Genomic DNA, 18,315 nt, shown 5'->3' with positions numbered 1-18,315 from the left:
GATACAAAAAGGTATATAAAAAAATAATTCTACTTTTTAGGCATTCATATTCCAATCATTTTAGTTGGTCAGGTGTTTAAAGTCAAGGAGTTTCAGCTTCTGTATATTGGTCACTGCTCACCCACTAGCATTTTTTAACAAATTAGATCAGCCATTTATTTGGCTAGTTGCCAGCCCGTTCAGGCCGCTCAATCCGACGGCTTGTTAGTGTGCTGGAAAATAACAGTAGTTGCAATGTGCCAGCTGTGCAATGAAACTTAAAAACTCAACCAAGCACTTCATTTCCCCACACATGCACTACACACACCAAAAAATTAATAATTGAACAATCATTATTCACACTGCACTTATAGCAATGGCAACACTAAAATGTACTGTTTTTTTGTTTTACGTCTGAAGAATTTAACTGCTCTTTTTTATTTTTTTTTTTACTGAAGCGATATTCAACATATTTCTTTATAAATATGAAATTTCAGTTTTATAAAACCATATATTTTCTACTTTTGGCACACAATCTACGACTTCTGTACAAAGTACAAAGTGTTTCCTCTCTGGCTAGTCATTTCATGTCTCATGAAAGAAAAGGTGGGTTTCTATTTTTTTCAAACACATCTTAAAATATATCCAAGCATATTCTGAAAGCTTCTCTGTTTGATTTACAAGCAACACAGACATACAGAGATATCAGAACTAGACGGTAGTAAAGTTTAGGTACCAGTTTAGGTTAGAGGTTCAGTATAATCCTTAACATGCCTCTGTGAAAGAAGATCCCAAATCCTTACTATGAGAAATAGTTTGAAAATTTTGCAAAGGCTGCTGATTTTCTATGCTGTCTGAGTTTTTACCAGTTTAGCCAGCAAGACTCAATGCACAAGATCTGTTTGTTTTAACCAAATAATTTTATTTTTTGCCTTAATAAGAGCAAATAACGTTACATTTTACAGTATTTGCCAAATCAGTCAACTCTCGGCAACACTGCAAACCCTTGACTCTTAGTCTGTTAGCATTAACTAGCATAACAATCATTTCCCCTTGCACCATGTTCATCTGGACAGTAACATGTTTACAAAGAATTTAGTGTCAGATTTACATTGTTTTTGTAGTTGGAAAGAAAATCCAGTGTTTCCTCTGCCAAGGCAGCATGTCACCTCTCCTTTTTGCCCTGTAACACCCTGCCAGCAGCAGACAGGGTCAATCTCTGCCCCTCTCTTCTGCCCCTCTCTGTGTCACACAGAGACAGACATATAGTGGCAGCCTTCAGGAAGTAAAGGTCCATGTTCTTCACATTCAATTATTTACCATAGTTAAATTTATTAACTGCTTACTGAACACAAAAGAATACAAGTCCTTCCAGATTTTCTTGACATTGGTAAGAAATAGTACAATTCTCATCTTTTCTCCTCTTAAATGCCCAGAAATGCCACCTCAGTAATGGAAGAAGGCCTGCTTCTGGTGTTTGCCTGTCATCTATATCCTATGGTCATAAACTAAGTCGTTGCCAAGTTACAAACACAACATCCTACAACATCTTACAGCAACCTGTAAAGATTTCCAGACAGAGAACACCCTTGCAGCTTCCTATCAGTTTTTCATCGTCTCCTCTAAGACAGGGTTTCTCAATCCTGGTCATTTGGGACCCCTGGCCTGCATGTTTTAGTTCTCTTCTATTGTGGCACACCTGTTGGAATTACACAGATCTTTGCAAGTCTGCTAATGAGTCCTTTATTTGAGTGAGCTGTGCTAAAGTAGGATTGCCTCAAAAACATGTGGGGGCCCCCGAGCAACCAGGACTGACACTCTAGGACATTAGATTCATTCTGCAAATCTTAAAGATGCATGCAGCTCGTATCTCCATACTCCAAAAGGAAAATCAGACCATAATTTAGTAGGGTTGTGACAATATGCTTTCGTCCCGATTCGATTCGCTTCCAATTTTTTGGGTGCGGATTCGATTTAAATTGCGATTCTCACAAGTTCTGCTGATTTTTGTAGACTAAAAACAAAAAAAAAAAGTGTAAAACTTTTTTTGCTCGTTATTTTTCTTGATTTCAATGAGGAAAAAACAACACAGTAGCCAGACCATCACTCCGCTGCTATAATGCCCAAGAAGACAAGTAAAAAGATCAATAAAAATAATTTTAAAAAATGACAAAAAGTTTATAATGGATTAATTTAATTTTTAAAGAAAAAAATGTTTATTTTTAACGCAAAAATTTAAATTGTGAAGCTAAAAATCCTGATATTCGATTTTTCGATTTGATTTTCCCACCCCTATAATCTAGTATTCCCCACCTATAAATGGACACCGTTAACTTGATTTTTCTCTGTAAATAATCACTTTGTAAAATATATTATGATCAACAGACACTTCAGCTAGGCAACAGAGCAGTAAAGTCTACTAACAGAACATTAGCCAGTATGTACATCAGATCCCAATGAGACCTTGTCCACACAACCTCGTTTTTCAATTACAAATCCATCCACACCTATCCGCAAAACTGCGTTAAGCACAACCATGAGCATGTCAAACCTTTAGGCGGAAGTAGCACCCCTTATCGTATCCAATCAGAATAACCTTCCCAACTCACGCGGTCACTTCAACAAAACAGGAAACATGCTTCCAGTGTGATCTGGTTCAGTGACCAAAGATAATTGTCTTTAATGTCATCCTTTGCTGTTGGTAGTTTATGTGGAGTGGTATTAGAGCTTGTAAAAACAAACAAACACAAGCGCCTGGACAAGAGTTAAGGTGTTCAAGTAAGCGGTGTGCCTACGTTTTTTTTTTGTTTTGTTTTTTTTTTAAATGCCAGACCAGAAGTTTGGGCTGTGTTGTTGGGGAAAGTTTGACGATGCCAACTAATAATAAAAGATGGCGGCTGTGCCAACTCCACAGAACTTCTTCGTACTATTGTTTTACATAATATAAAAAAGTATAGGCGCATGAACATACCCTCGGTTACATAAACAATGGTCGCACGTGACGTTATGGTATTTTCTTTCGCAGACGGAGACGTTTGAAAACCCAAAGCCCCCGGTTATATATGTCCACATGTAGACATGCAGACATGCAAACTGAGCTTTTGCATATCATCACTTTGGTCTGAAGGCTTTAAAACCATAGTTTATGAGGCAAAATCAGAGAAAAATATCTTTGTTTTGCGAGATACCCTGCTATGTGTGGACAAGGCCTGAACTTCTATAGTAAACACAGTAAGCACATGGCTCTGTCTATGAACAACTGATCCCACACACAGTAAGGGGATGTTGTAGGAAACCATACAGGTCCACATTGTAACATACCATGTAGTGGAAAAAACACTGGTGCATGTACAACACACACAGCCACTTCAGTTACATTATCATCTGTACCAGAGTACCAGCAAATTGTTCTTCTGGAGCTGCCTAATGACAAGTCTCATAGTAATATATTTATTACAGAAGAGTGCACTTGTAAACTTGTTTGGGCTTGCTAATCTTCAAATTGTTAGTATGCTTTTTATTGGCATATGAATATACATTTCAGAACACTAAAGTTAAGCCCGACCTCTACCCTTACCCCTCCCCCATAGCCTTGAATTTGATGAAGGGGGTATTGAAAATGAATGAACTGACCGCTTGAGCAGCAAAATTACCACAAGCGTCCAGATTTCTAATTGTTATACATTACCTAACTTGATCCCTCAATGTCCCTCTGCCAATAAACCAGTCAGGCACCAACATTAGTGACTAGGCAGTCTGAGTGCCACATAACTGCTGAAACTCTGGGTGTGTCAACGTCAGTTTGCTCAACCAACAGAGCTGCTAACAAACAGTGAAGAAGTACAAACACTGGCCTGTTCTACCTTCATACCTCAGCAGTTTCACAGTGAGCCATGAGTGTATGGCAATCCAGTTAATACTGATTAGAAGAACCAATGGGCAAAGGGTACAGACACTCCTGTACAAACACAGTTGCACTGCATCGACAAGGTGGACGAAACAAAGCTTTGAAGATAAAAGTATATCAGTAACCACTCAAGCTGTAATTTTTCTCTCATCACACGCTGACATTGCACCCACTAAATAGCTGGAACAGATTAAAATGACTACATAGTAGTCATTGAAAAAAAAAAAGTCTATATAAACAAATCCTAATGCTTCCCTGCACTGACTGTAAAAAAAAAACAACAAAAAACAGAATAAAGGAAAGGTACAAAAAATGACATTTGGACCTCCCAGAAGGCAAAAGTTGATTCTCATACAGCAGACCCAAGGCCATTAGATTTGCCAATGGGATAGTGCTCTAGAAACAACTGTCTAATATAAAATATTTCACAGTAGGATCCCCTAACTTAGGGCAGACTGAGGAGACCTAGAATCCTTGCAGCAGTTCAGCAAGCAGCCTACTTTACATACGAGCTGTTTAACAAACTTAAAAAGTTTATCATATACAAACGCCTCTTACACAGGATGTCTGATGGTCAGATTGCCAATGCTGCATTAACGACATCTGTTTCATCACCAGGGTGATCCAACTGATAACTGTGCAGAGAACTTAAGTTGCTGCTGTGACACTTATGCAACTGGTAGGAACAGTATGCATCAATCACCTACAAATGTTAAGTTGGGCGTTTCTCTAGGTAAACATCATCTATTTGCATTCCTCTAATGTATTATTTATTTTATCAGAACAATACAGAAGAATCAACATTAGTGCAAAAAAGGATGATGTAAACCCAGCAGAACGTCAATTCCCTTATCTGTAAATGCTTATCTCATTGTGTGTTTAGGACATTTTTGGGCTGCGACCACCATGCATCAGGTGCGCAACCACAAACCAATTACAACATGTAGGTGTGAGGACATTAAAAACGTAGACCCAATCTGACAAACACTTCAGGACACCAACCTGACGGGAGTGTCAAACTTCAGAAATATTTTACTGACCGAGTTATTGTGTGCCATTAACTGATCATTTCAGGTATTTACGATATAAAAACTATATCTAATTACCAAAAGAATACAATAAATAGATTTTTAGACATTTAAAGAGTAAAAAATTAGGTAAAAAGAGGAAGAAAAACTATGTCTTGCAGTCATCAACTCAGCTGATGATGAACACATTTAATATTGTGCCAGTGGCTGTGATCTGTAGCCAGGATCACTGATGGACATGATCCGATTGGCGTAGACATACAATTTATTGCTTAGTGTAATAGAAAGTAAAGTGCATGTGCCTTCACCAGAACAGTCCAACAGGAATTTAACTAAAATGATCTGCTGCATGTTGACACAATCACGTCAGTGTGCCAGGTCAGGCTGTATGAGATTTCTGGGAAATAAGCTCATGCAGGTGATGATTAGCATTATCAACCTTGGCTGACAGTCAGTCAGTACTGTTACAGTTGGGGAAGTAAGGGGCAGGCATTCTTGTCTTCAGCACAGCTAAACATCTATGAAGGGGATGGAGACACCAGGGGGGCATCCCTATAATAGACCACAGTCCAACTGTAGGTCTATCATAGACCTACAGTATATACAGTATATATACACAGTATATAATAGACCTATTAGACCTATTTTACACACTACAGAGTCACATTTGGGACATTTTATGCTACTGTATATAGATTTTCATCTCCACTGTCAGCGGTTTTGTTATTCCAACAAAAGCCAACCATGTCTGCCGTTACCTTGGAAGCAGGTAACATGGAACCAAACAAATATGGCCAAAGGGCTTATCGGTTTAGCTTACTCTAAGACTTGCAAAAAGAAACCATAATAGGCGTAGGCAGGCTCCATGAGTGAGACATCCTTGGGTGTTGCCAAAAAACAAATACTCATTAACCCAGATACTACTGATCTGTGAACAGCGCACATCGAGAGATGAAGTGTGTAATCAGTGTGTATGTACAGATGCAGTGTCCTGAGTCCCATTTCAATTATGAGTTCAGGTAAATATCCTGCTCTGCCTGGGCCTTGCTCGTTCAGGTGTGCTGAATGTGCCTCTGACGCTGCAGATTTGAATCTCAGCTCTGTTTTACACTGTTGTCCTGGACACCATGTTTTGGGTTCATGATATTGCCAAATGACTTTCAGTTCAATGAAAGACAAGCATGTTTAGCAATCTTGACTTTGCAGACACTGATAAAAATAATCACCAATGTGTTGTTATTTACCTTTAATTATGTTCAAGAGAAGTTATTAATTCCATGTAGCCGGTTTTAAAGAAACCAACATCAAATCTGTCTTTGGGAAAGAAAGTTTCAGCTTTTAAGACCTAATAGAATTTGCCACATAGTTGTAACATTCAGGCTCCAGCTGTCGCTTACGGTACGAGTGACTGAATTCGCGGCAACAAAGTTTACATCCCCTAGTACATGATAAGAATTTAAGATGTTTTTATACTATTGCTACATTTATACATATATCCAGTTAGGAAACAGTAACAAGGGATGGGAGTACATGTTTGTGCAAAATGGGGTAAGGGGGTGAGGAAGTGCTCATGCACTTTTCTGTGTAAAAGAGATCATAATGGAATGTGTGTCTTTAAATTGCTATTATATACTCTGCTGTGTGAAACTTTTTTAGTAAATAGTTTTTATAATATTAAGCAAAAGCGCTTTATAAAGTTTGATTTAATGAAGCGCAGTCAGGTATTGAGAATGATTTTAATATCTAATTTAACATAAATACAACTTACCAAGTCTGCTAGGGTTTTTTATTACTTTGTATGAAAAGGAGGCTAAGTGTAACAGACAATAAATGAATTAGTAGCTACTTTTTTACTTATTTCCTTTAACTTTAGCTGTATTTCAACCAAAAGCACCCATTATATCAATGACCTGTAACTTTAAAAAAAAAAACAAAAAAAAAAAACTTTTCACTCAGATCTAACTTGGTTTGGTTTTATACTCCACTCATGCAAATACACAGCATGACTTCAGTATGTTATGTGTAACATACTGAAGTCATGTCATCATTAGCCATATGATCTGTCTCCCACAACTATATATTGAATTTGCAAAAAGGAAACACAAGAACTTAAATCAGATCTTCACTAAATCCACTTGTTGGATAGAAATCTTGCAATAAAGTTAAGTTATCTATAATAATGAAAAGTAGTGAGCAGGTCTCTCAGCATACAGCATGAAGTGACTGAAAGGTGGTCCACAAACCACCTCACATGTTCACATTCAGCAGGAAACACTACTACCAAAAACTTGATTTGACCGGAATGGGGTGTGTCTGTCTGTGTGTGTGTGTGTGTGTGTGTGTGTGTGTGTGTGTGTGTGTGTGTGTGTGTGTGTGTGTTTGTGAGTGAGAGAGAGGGGGGGGGGATCCTACAGCCATTTTATAGGAGTTATATTATGCACATTTCAGTCTAATTTATTTCAACTCACAAATCCAGAAGTGCAAGAAATAATCAAGCATTTTTCACAAACCGCTTCATTCATTTTGTATTGATCCTCTCAGATCAGCCTCTACCAGCAACAAGCGAACAGAGAAAGCTCCTCCCTATGTCCTGCCTGCAGGCTGCCTCTGATTGGTCAACTGATAGTAGTTATACTGAGCAGTGAAGATGGGTGGGGCTTTCTTCTTGTAAACATGCACAAAAAGCGAAGATGACCAATCACCGAGTCCCTCCCCAAGGACGTCACAAAAATTTCAAAGTAGAAAAAAAAAACCTCTAAAACCAATAGTTTCCATCGCCATGGAAACCGAGCATCGAGAGGTGCTGTAAAACTCAAACAAGCATTTAGGTGATAAACACCGGTGCCGCTCATATGTCTGATACGTATTCAACACTACAACACGGTAGACAGCTCAGAAAACTCGAAATAGCATAATGGAGCCCCTTTAAACATAGTTGCACTACCCAACAGTCGATGCCACATTAAAAAGACCTCCATTTATTGAAGGAATCTTACAAACTGTACATTTAATTAATCACTGGTGACTTGCATTAGCTACAAAGGAGGCCGCAGAGTCATTCTCTGACCCTGGCTCCTCTACCATGTACTGCTACCATGTACTGGCTGACCACACCAAAGAGTAGAACCAACCTGTTGCTGATAAACAGCTGCCATCCCTTAAAAGATCAGACAAAGCCACCAGTGTTCCTTATAGGTAGCAGATGAACATTTCCCTCTGCATCTAACCTAAACTTCAGACAAGTAGACCCACAACACCTTATTAGAGCACTATCTCTTTTTTTTCTTCCCCAAAAATATTTAATTTGGCACAAATGTGCGTCATACCAATACAGGAGATGTTTTTTTAAAAAAAAGCATATTTAGTAGTGTTTACATACAAAGCATGACTGTAGGTAAATAATCAAATGTGTGTAAATTTACTTTTTCATTTAAAAACACTTTTACAAATTCACAAACCATCCAAGGGCCAATACCCAACCACATAAAACCATAATAAAAAGCCACATTGAGCGCAAGGTCTATAAAAACTATGAAAGGGGGCCATAATGAGTTCCAAATGAAGTGAGACAACCAGAGTGCACTGAACCTGACAAATGTGACAGCAGACTTCCAACAAATATCTTCTCTAATTTGTACTTTGCTGTTTACTGAGAAGCTGAAACTAAGAACCATGTGAAGGGCGTGTCTTCCGAGCAATCTGTTTTAATAAGTCTGCCTCCTCCATCTATCTCATTTGTGAACAGGAAAAACGGCACAAAATGTTTCTTCTCCACAAACACTTCAATATCTCTAGTCTTTAGAAAGTAGATGGTTGACTGAAGTACAAAACTTGGTGTGTTAGCAGATACATGAGTATTATATTAAAACTATATTTGCATCAAGATGTCCCAATATGCCACCAAAAACATTAAAATAATTCAATTCAGGAGGGATAACTTTACCTGACAAAGACAGCCAATGCTGGCAAAAATAACCAAATGGGTCAATATTCTACCTTGTTCGACAGTAAATACAGACAGCTAGTAACTCCATAAATCCAACATATGGATGTACACATAAAAATGTTTTACCTTTTAGAAGATAAAGTGAGAATGATAACTAATCTGGCACTGCTTTAGTTCACATCTGCAACAATAACATTTTTTTGATGAAGTAATCCACCTAAAAATTTAAGGGAAATTGCTGCAGCGACGTAAACACGGCAGGCAAAACTGGATCAAACCTGACTTTATTGTATCCAAACCAATCTGAGCGCAAAGCTGATTTTTTCAAAGCTGACAAACTTAAAATTTGATGCTCAGATGCAGGATCCATATTCAGCTCTGTACAAATAGCAAACCGCGCATCATGTAGCATCTTCTGTGCAGGTGGGCGACGTCAAAACATTGCACTGTTCACACCGAAGTCTGATGGTGTGGCCACATTAAATTATGTGCACAAACACACACCCACGCACACAAAAAGTGGGATGTCTGAAATAAATCTGAATAGAGCATTAAAACAGTGTGAATGTAGAAGAACCATATTATCTTAAATATTAGCTAGAGCAATAAAAACACATCAAAGTTTGGTTTCTGTCCCCCACTCGCCCTTCTTTGTCAACCAGAATCAAAAATATGAAGTTTATGTTCATTCTATCTTTGATTGTGATAAAATAATTACATTTGACAAGATTGTGCATTTTAGAGATTGATGACTTTAAACATATTCAACACCTGACTTTTCCACCTGTAAAAATCCAAATGGGCCCAGATGTTAGGAGCAAATGAAGTCTAAAGCCTGTTACATACTCCACGAGACGCAAGAACTGAGTTCTTGTTCTCGAGGCTGCAAGAACAAGAAAAAACGTCGTGTTCGGCAGGTCCATTCATACTACACGAGAAGCACGTCTGCAGCGGGGAGGGATCACTGCGGGGAGCGATATCTGCTTTATGTGCAATGAACCCGGTTGTTACCTCCGCCGCAGAGGTTGTTTTCCCCAGCGTCTTTTTGCTTAAGATAACTTAAAAGGTTACGGAGGGATTTTATAAATATTTCAAGAGTTGTTAAAAATGTAAAAATGAAGAACTGATTAAATTCTGGTGGTGATCTGGATCACCGTTTGGATCCAGGAATGTTTTAAAAGGATTCTTAAACATTGTGCTTGGCGGAGGTTTCCGCTCTCCGAGTTTCTAGTTTCATATTTAACGAGCAGCTTCGTCCGCGGCAAGGCGGGTCGTGCACGCGGCTGGGTCCGAGTGTTTTATTGCCACATGTAAAAATGTTCCTACTTTCTCACCACCTCGATCAGCTGTTTTATCAAAACAATCCGTTTTGCCGGCAACAGCAAACACACGGAAGCAGCAATTCTGCTTCATGCTTTCTCTGTGTTAACCACGCCCACCTCACATGTCCGACCAAATCACACGATACTTCTCGCAGCCCCGCAAGAAAAAGGTTCTGCCAGCCTGATGTGTCAAGAACTGTCCTCAAACACGTCTGCGAGAACAAAATGACGTCATTTTCTTCTCGGAGCCTCGGGAACAAGAAAAAAGTTCTCGCTTCTCGTGGAGTATGTAACAGGCTTAAGATCAGGTGAAGATTGTGTCCTCTTTTGTTTTTTACTATCTGCCTTTATTTGATGTGGTTGACACTGTGCAATACATCACAAATATTTATTTATTTTAATATATTTAGATTAAAATGTTTGTCAACCTGCAGTTGTGGCAATGCAAGACATCTTTATGCTTTTTAAGTCTTTTATCCCACTGATGTTGTTATATATATATATATATATATAAATAAATAAATAAATAAGTGAGCCTGCCTCACGAGTGCAGCAGAAACAGAAAAAATTATGGATTGTTTGGTAGACTAGACAAGGAAGCAGTCATTTCTTATAAGCTGCCCTGGATGCCAGTGTTGAATGTTGACCCAGCTATGAAAGAGAACATCCTTCCAAGCAGGAAGTGTGCACTTAGTCACCTGTGACAACAAACCAAAGAGTGAGACCCATCTTTAAATATGATACTGAATCGTTCCAGCTCATTTGGTGGCAACTAAACCAAAACTCTGTCTTCAGCGAAGAAACACTTTTTCTAACAATAATCACACCCCGACAAAAAGTGACATTTCCTACTGAATCTTAAAGATTAAAAATATATTCTGAGCACTGACAACTATCTGGGGAAGATTTTTTTTCTCAAAGCAGGCCACCCTTCCAGGGCCATTTCCAGGCCAGACACCTGGAGAGTGTGTCCTTCCTGTACCAGCAGACTTAATTAAAATCCCAACATTTAGTTCACATTTATGTAGAAGATGGCTACAGACAGAGGCAGCTGGTGCTGACAACTGGATGAGAAAAGGTTTACAACAAAGTCAATTTACAAAAAGCCTCAGTTTTTGTTCACTACTAAAATCAACTTCAGGCAAGTATAATTACTGCAGCAGTATAATATCAACAATATAAGACTGGGGGGAAAAAAAGCCTAAGTTACTCGAGTAGCATCACAAAGTCTAAATGAAGCCTGGAAATGTTGCAAGTAAAGTAAAATAGAATCAGAACAAGACAACAATGACTTTTTTAAACCACTTTTCATCTGTTGCCTCACTTGTTATTAATAAGTTCGTTCAATCAATCAAACAGTAAGTGCTAAATTACATTTATATTAGGCAATACAGAGCTGTGATGTAATTGATGTTGCTGTTTCCAGTGACCTCCTGTGGTATGATGATGTGAACAATCAAGAAATAGATTGAATGAAATTCTACTGTCACAAAAAATGCATATTAAACACTAACATAAATAAATAAATCCGCAGCCGTTATCTCTCTGACACTGTCTTTCTGCAAACCACACGTGAATGTACTTTTGCTTATCACATCATGAACAAATTCTGTGGTCATCTAGGTAACGAGGTTCCTGTAATTGTGGTTGCGGTGTTTTGCATGAGAAACGTGTGCAATGCAGTGACACAGAGACTGACAGAGCGGACTGTGCCTTACATTTTAAGTACAATTATTTCTAAGAAACACTTCGTATCGTTCAGACCTACCCAAGAGAAGCAGCTTCAGCTCCCTTCTTGCGTCTCTTTTATCTCGTCGGAGTTGCTTCTCGATCTCAGCGTTGATCCGTTTGGACTCCTTCGCCTCCTCGCTCAGGCAACAAGCCATCATGGAGTCTAAAGTCATCACTGCATTAGCTGAGAAAAGCCCGTTTAGCAAGGGGTGCTGGGCTACACCTCACAAAAAGTATAAGGAAAAATAAATGTCCTCCCTTTATGCAAGAACCCGTTTTCAACAAGTTATTTCTCGCCGCTGATGATCGACCTTTCCAGCCTTGCTGCCTGGTGCAGAATCTGGCCTCCCCTGTTGATAAAACTGCTGTCAAGTGTTAAATATTTGAGAGATTTGCGTTAGTTTTAATCGTAAGCTATCGCTGCGGCTACAGGGACATTGGGCCCTGAAAATAAAAAAAAAAACTGTTTTGTCGGCACTCACATTAAATGATTCCCAATGGTGTAAATAAAGCTTTTTTTAATGCATTTTTCCAAGTGAGCCGACACCAGTTTAATACTCTAGCTAGCCTCAAAGCTAACTGCTGCTAATGTCCATGCAAAGCTAGCGCAAGTTGATTAATTTTCAGTGTGCCAACACTTTTTTTAATGCCTTTGTGACTATGCCTGATGGGGTGAAAATGAACAAACTACCAACATCGGCCCCAGAAACAGTGGGACACAACAGGCTGACACGGCCACATTTGTACAATCCCTCTACTGGCCGCCCGGCCGAGTCTAAACCTAGCCGCCCAGAAACCTTCACTGGAAGTTCCGCCCGCGCAGTGACAATGAGCCCCCGTCAAACTGCCCATCCAGAGACGCTGAATTACTGTCTCAAGTCTTCGTCGAGCGAAAGCCCTGGAATAATCCAGGATAAGGACGCGCTTAGAGGAGCTATCTCTCCCACACGGAGGGATCCAGTGGGCAAGGTAGGCTAACTGTTAGCTTCCTAGGTTAGCTCAGCGAGCCATCCCTGGAATTGCAACCAACTCACTAAAAACCAAGCAGACACAGGACCTTCATTGCATTCACCAAAATCTTCTCAGGAAGATCTCGGCGTAACAAAGCCGACATTCGGAGAGCGCTCACTGACAGTCCAAGAAAAAAAAAAGGAATGAAATTGTCCGTCCACTTGATCGGTCCTGGTGATTTTTCCTGGTGGTGGATGATCGCTCGTCACCCACTCCTCAACCCCGGTGTGGCGATCATGTGACGTCACTTGGGACATAATTGATTGAAAGAGGCAGATCCAATGAAAACAGAGAAGTGCTGGAGCTTTAGGGCGGGTCTTTCCTAAATTGCGAACTTCCCAAGTTTGCTTGAGAGGAAGTTGCACTTTGGAGGCGTGTCGGTGAAGGCGACTGACATTTGACTGGACGGGCAACGCCCATCTGTCAAAGAGCAGCAGCACACCCACGGAGCTGTTCGCCTCTGCTGGATTCCAGTGTACTGAAACATCTGGCTGCATGTATGACAATATGTGTTTGTCGTTATTTGTCTTGTTTGTGCTTTGTGGCTTCTTTGATTCCAAAAAATACAGAGATCACAAACAAAAACAAGACAAAAAAGACTGCCCTGCATGCATTCAGATATTTCAATACATTGTAATTCTCCGACGCCTCCAGATCTCTAGAAATGAACAACAGAGTGATGCTGACAGGCAAAGACTACACGGAACACTATGGCCAGGTAAAAGACATAGTGTACAGAAAAATCTGAGCAGAATCTGGACTGGAGATCCTTGGGTCACACTTCCCAAGGTCGTGTAGAATGAGAGGGAAAGATCCTATAGGACTAAAGACATTCATTTGTTTTCTATACCATTTAGTCAAGTAATGGTTACTGGGAAGCTGGAGCCTATCCCAGCAATTATCAGGGAGAAGCAGGATACACCCTGGACAGGTCACCAGTCCATCATAGGGCTATATTTGTACATATTTTTACTCACCAGCCACTTCATCGGTACACCTGATCTTTTATTTTCTTTTTCTTTCTTTTTTTTCTTTTTTTTTTTTTTTTAACAAAATAGCTAAACAGGGAGTCACACAGCAACAGCTTGATACAATCAAGTAAGGATGTATATAGACATGATGAGAACAACTTAAATAGGCTGGTCTGAGCACTGTCATACACAACCATCCATAGCATTTACAGAGAATGATCAGAAAAGAGAAAATATTTTTATTTATTTGTTCATTTCATTTCATGTTCAGTTTGACTTGATCTTGTTTTACTCGAACAAAAGGCACAGACAGAAGATAAATCTTATGTAATCTGCCCCTTAAAGCACATTTTTAATAATATTATTATTAATAATAATAATAATAATAATAATAAAGTTGAGTTGACTTCCATAAGTTAACGCCCACCCTCACCAGGTCACCATCTTTCAACGCTTTTTAAAAAATATCTGTCTTATACATTTGTCCTGTATATCAACATCGAGTTAGTGGTGGGGGTCTGGACCAAAATGCCTTGCTGATCTCAGAGGACAATGGGCAGACTGGTTTGAGATGAAAAAAGCAACAAGTTCCCAAACAACCACATGTTAAGCATAAAAAAGATTCCAGGGCACTCTTCTTTTAAGATAACCAAAATGTCTTTGCCTGGAGAAGCGAAATCAAGGAAGATGAAATGGAAAGGCACAAAAACAAACAATAAATATGTGGTTTAAATACTGCAATATAAATGGTCAGTGAAAATAACTCTTGTTAAAATCGATTTTATGTCTAGTGATATTTCAGTTATGTGCACTAAATGTTTAAATGAAAAAAGAAGTTTTCTTTTTACATTCAAAGATTCAGAAATTCATGAAAATGTTTTCACGTTTCAATACCCCATTATTGTTAAACTTTGTTGCTTTGAATCTAACAAACACAAAACAGATTAAACTACTAAACTAACCCTTTGATTCACCATATTGACTACACTGGACACCTATTTAAAGGCAGTTTTCTAGTGTATTCATCGGTAAGGATGGTATATTTATAATTTTGCCACTTAAGTGGACATTGGTAAAGTTGCCCAATATACTGCCATTTACTGAAGAATAAATAATTTAGTATAAAATTTCATATATACATTATTACCAACTTTACCTCAGTGATAAACAGAACAAGAAAATTATACAAGTCCATTTTTATATGATATTTCTATTATGTTAATTTGACAAATATTAATTTTATAAATATTTCTAAAGAATAGATCAAATAAATAAACTAAATAAACAGTCAGATCATTTTAAAGACAAAAAAATGGTCTCTGTATATGTCTTCATCTTCATCTTCTGCCGCTTATCCGGGGTCGGGTTGCAGGGGCAGCAGCCTAAGCAGGGAAGCCCAAACTTCCCTCTCCCCAGCCACATTTGCCACATTTGGGGGACCAGCCGAGAGATATAATCCCTCTGGCGTGTCCTGGGTCTTCCCTGGGGTCTCCTCCCAGAGGGACGTGCCTGGAACACCTCACCAGGGAGGCGTCCAGGAGGCATCCTGACCAGATGCCCAAGCCACCTCAACTGGTTCCTCTCGATGCGGAGGAGCAGCGGCTCTACTCTGAGCCTCTCCCGGATGACCGAGCTCCTCACCCTATCTCTAAGGGTGAGCCCAGCCACCCTGCGGAGGGAACCCATTTCAGCCGCCTGTATACGAGATCTCATTCTTTCGGTCACGACCCACAGCTCATGACCATAGGTGAGGGTAGGAACGTAGATCGACTGGTAAATCGAGAGCTTCGCCTTCTGGCTCAGCTCCTTCTTCACCACGACAGACCGGCGCAGAGCCGGCATTACTGCAGACGCCGCACCGATCCGTCTGTCGATCCTTCCATCCTTCCCTCACTCGTGAACAAGACCCCGAGATATTTAAACTCCTCCACTTGAGGCAGGACCTGACTCCCGACCCGGAGAGGACAATCCACCCTATTCCGGCTGAGGACCATGGTCTCAGATTTGGAGGTGCTGATTCTCATCTCAGCCGCTTCGCACTAAGCCGCAAATCGCTCAAGTGAGAGCTGGAGATCACAACCAGATGACGCCAACAGGACCACGTCATCTGCAAAAAGTAGGACCCAATCCTGAGGCCACCAAGCCGGATCCCCTCAACACCTCGGCTGCGCCTAGAAATACTGTTCATATAAGTTATGAACAGAATCGGTGATAAAGGGCAGCCTTGGCGGAGTCCAACCCTCACTGGAAACAACTCCAACTTACTACCAGTAATGCAAACCAAGCTCTGACACCTGTCGTACAGGGACCGGACAGCTCGTACAAGGGGGTCCGGTACCCCATACTCCCGGAGTACCCCCCACAGGAGCCCCCGGGGGACACGGTCGAATGCCTTCTCCGGGTCCACAAAGCACATGTAGACTGGTTGGGCAAACTCCCATGCCCCCTCCAGGACCCTAAAGAGGGTATAGAGCTGGTCCACTGTTCCACGTCCAAGACGAAAACCACACTGCCTCTCCTCAATCCGGGATTCGACTATCCGGCGGACCCTCCTCTCCAGGACCTGAATAGACCTTACTAGGGAGGCTGAGGAGTGTGATTCCCCTGTAATTGGAACACACCCTCCTGTCCCCCTTCTTAAAAAGGAGGACCACCACCCCAGTCTGCCAATCCAGCGGCACTGTCCCCGATGTCCACTCGATGCTGCAGAGGTGTGTCAGCCAGGACAGCCCCACAGCATCCAGAGCCTTAAGGAACTCCGGGTGGATCTCGTCCACCCCCGGGGCCTTGCAGCCAAAGAGCTTTTTCACCACCTCAGCGACTTCAGCCCAAGAGATAAGAGAGTCCACCCCTGAGTCCCCCAGCTCTGCTTCCTCATCAGAAGATGTGTTGGTAGGATTGAGGAGGTCTTCGAAGTATTCCCTCCACCGACGCACAACGTCCCGAGTTGAGGTCAGCAGCTCCCCACCTCCACTGTACACAGTGTTGATGGAGCATTGCTTCGCCGTCCAGAAGTCTTTCTCAATGGCCTTGCCGAACTCCTCCCATGTCCGAGCTTTTGCCTTAGCGACAGCTGAAGCCGCATGCCGCTCAGCCCGTCGGCACCCATCAGCTACCCCCAAAGTCCCACAGACCAAGAAGCTCCGGCTTGCCGCCTCAACAATAGAGGCACGGAACACAGCCCATTTGGACTCAATGTCCTCTGCCTCACTTGGGACATGTTTGAAGCTCAGCCGAAGGTGGGAGCTGAAGCTCACCCTGACTGGGGAAGTAAAATACTACATGTGAAAATAATGTGGCATTGGTTTTTAATAATTCAAGCATCAGAGGTTTAATGACTTCTTCAACCCAGGAAAACTTGTGTGCTATGTTGGAAGACTATGGATACCCCTTCTTTGAGACGAAAGGATCTTGCAGACTGTAGTGGTTTGAAAGATGAACCCACATATATGGCCAAAGGTCAACAGAAATCATTTATAAATCTCAGGGTACTATATGAGCATTACAGAAAATGGAAAAATATCTGTAGAGATGTAGAAATGTTTATGTTTTCATTTGGAAATATTAAAGGTTTACTTTATTTTTTAAACTAAGTCTAATTTATGCAAGTTTAATTGTGTCTTTGTGTGTGTAAGTGCATTTAGAGCAGTTTGTAGCATTGAAATGTTTTTGTTTTATACAATATATTCCAATAAAAACATTAATTCATTAATTGATTCATTCATTGATTCATTCATTCATTATCCTAACCGTTTAATCCGATGGAGGGTGGTGGGTCGCTGGAGCCTGTCCCAGCAGTCTTTGGGCGAAAGGCAGGGCACACCCTGGACAGTTTGCCTGTCCATTGCAGGGCTCCACTAAAACAATACTAAAACATTTTTTTTTTTTTATATGGATTTATTTATTTATTTATTTTTGCATTAAAACCAAGGGTTGCAGATTACCATCTCTGTGAAAACAATATATCAGACAAGCCAGTTGGTCAGGTTGTCCAAACCTGAACAACAGAAGACTGATCCGGTGGGTCTGAATTTCAGTGTAACATTTAGACAACAGCAATGCATGGATTCATCCTGTTGTGTTTCAAAGCTTTAGGCTGGCAGCGATGATGTAATGAGGAGGGGGGTATTTTCTTGGCACACTTTGAGCTCTTTAATACTGACTGGGCATTGTTTAACACCTTTTGGCTACTTGAATATTTTTGCAGACCATGTCCATCCCCTCATGCACACAATATCAACTTCTGATGGCTACTTCCAGCAGTTCACAAAGCTCAAATAATCTCAATCTGGGTTGTTGAACATGACAATGTGTTTACAAGAAGAATTAAATTAGTTCTGAAGTGAAAAAGAGGGTCCAACCCCGTACTGGCAAGGTGGCCGGTGACAATAAATGCTGAATGTGGGGACGTGATGTTTCT

General features: G+C 40.6%; 1 protein-coding gene across 2 annotated transcripts in view; it reads right to left on the bottom strand.

Annotated features, from left to right (window-relative positions):
• The window catches only part of LOC306759602 (guanine nucleotide-binding protein G(q) subunit alpha-like), a gene marked incomplete at its 3' end in the record, with an annotated part of 32,903 nt that extends 20,464 nt beyond the window's left edge, over positions 1–12,439 (bottom strand). For both annotated transcript variants that reach the window (XM_079245290.1, XM_079245289.1), the window contains exon 1: positions 11,951–12,439. In XM_079245290.1, coding sequence (XP_079101416.1) covers positions 11,951–12,086 — 136 coding nt within the window. In that variant the 5' untranslated portion in view covers positions 12,087–12,439. The remainder of the gene's footprint in view (positions 1–11,950) is intronic.
• Between the last annotated feature and the right edge of the window lie 5,876 nt (positions 12,440–18,315).

This window comes from Telmatherina bonti (genome assembly GCF_933228915.1).
Source record: "Telmatherina bonti genome assembly, chromosome: 8".
Taxonomy (NCBI): Eukaryota; Metazoa; Chordata; class Actinopteri; order Atheriniformes; family Telmatherinidae; genus Telmatherina; species Telmatherina bonti.
This window is presented reverse-complemented; position numbering and strand designations above follow the sequence as displayed.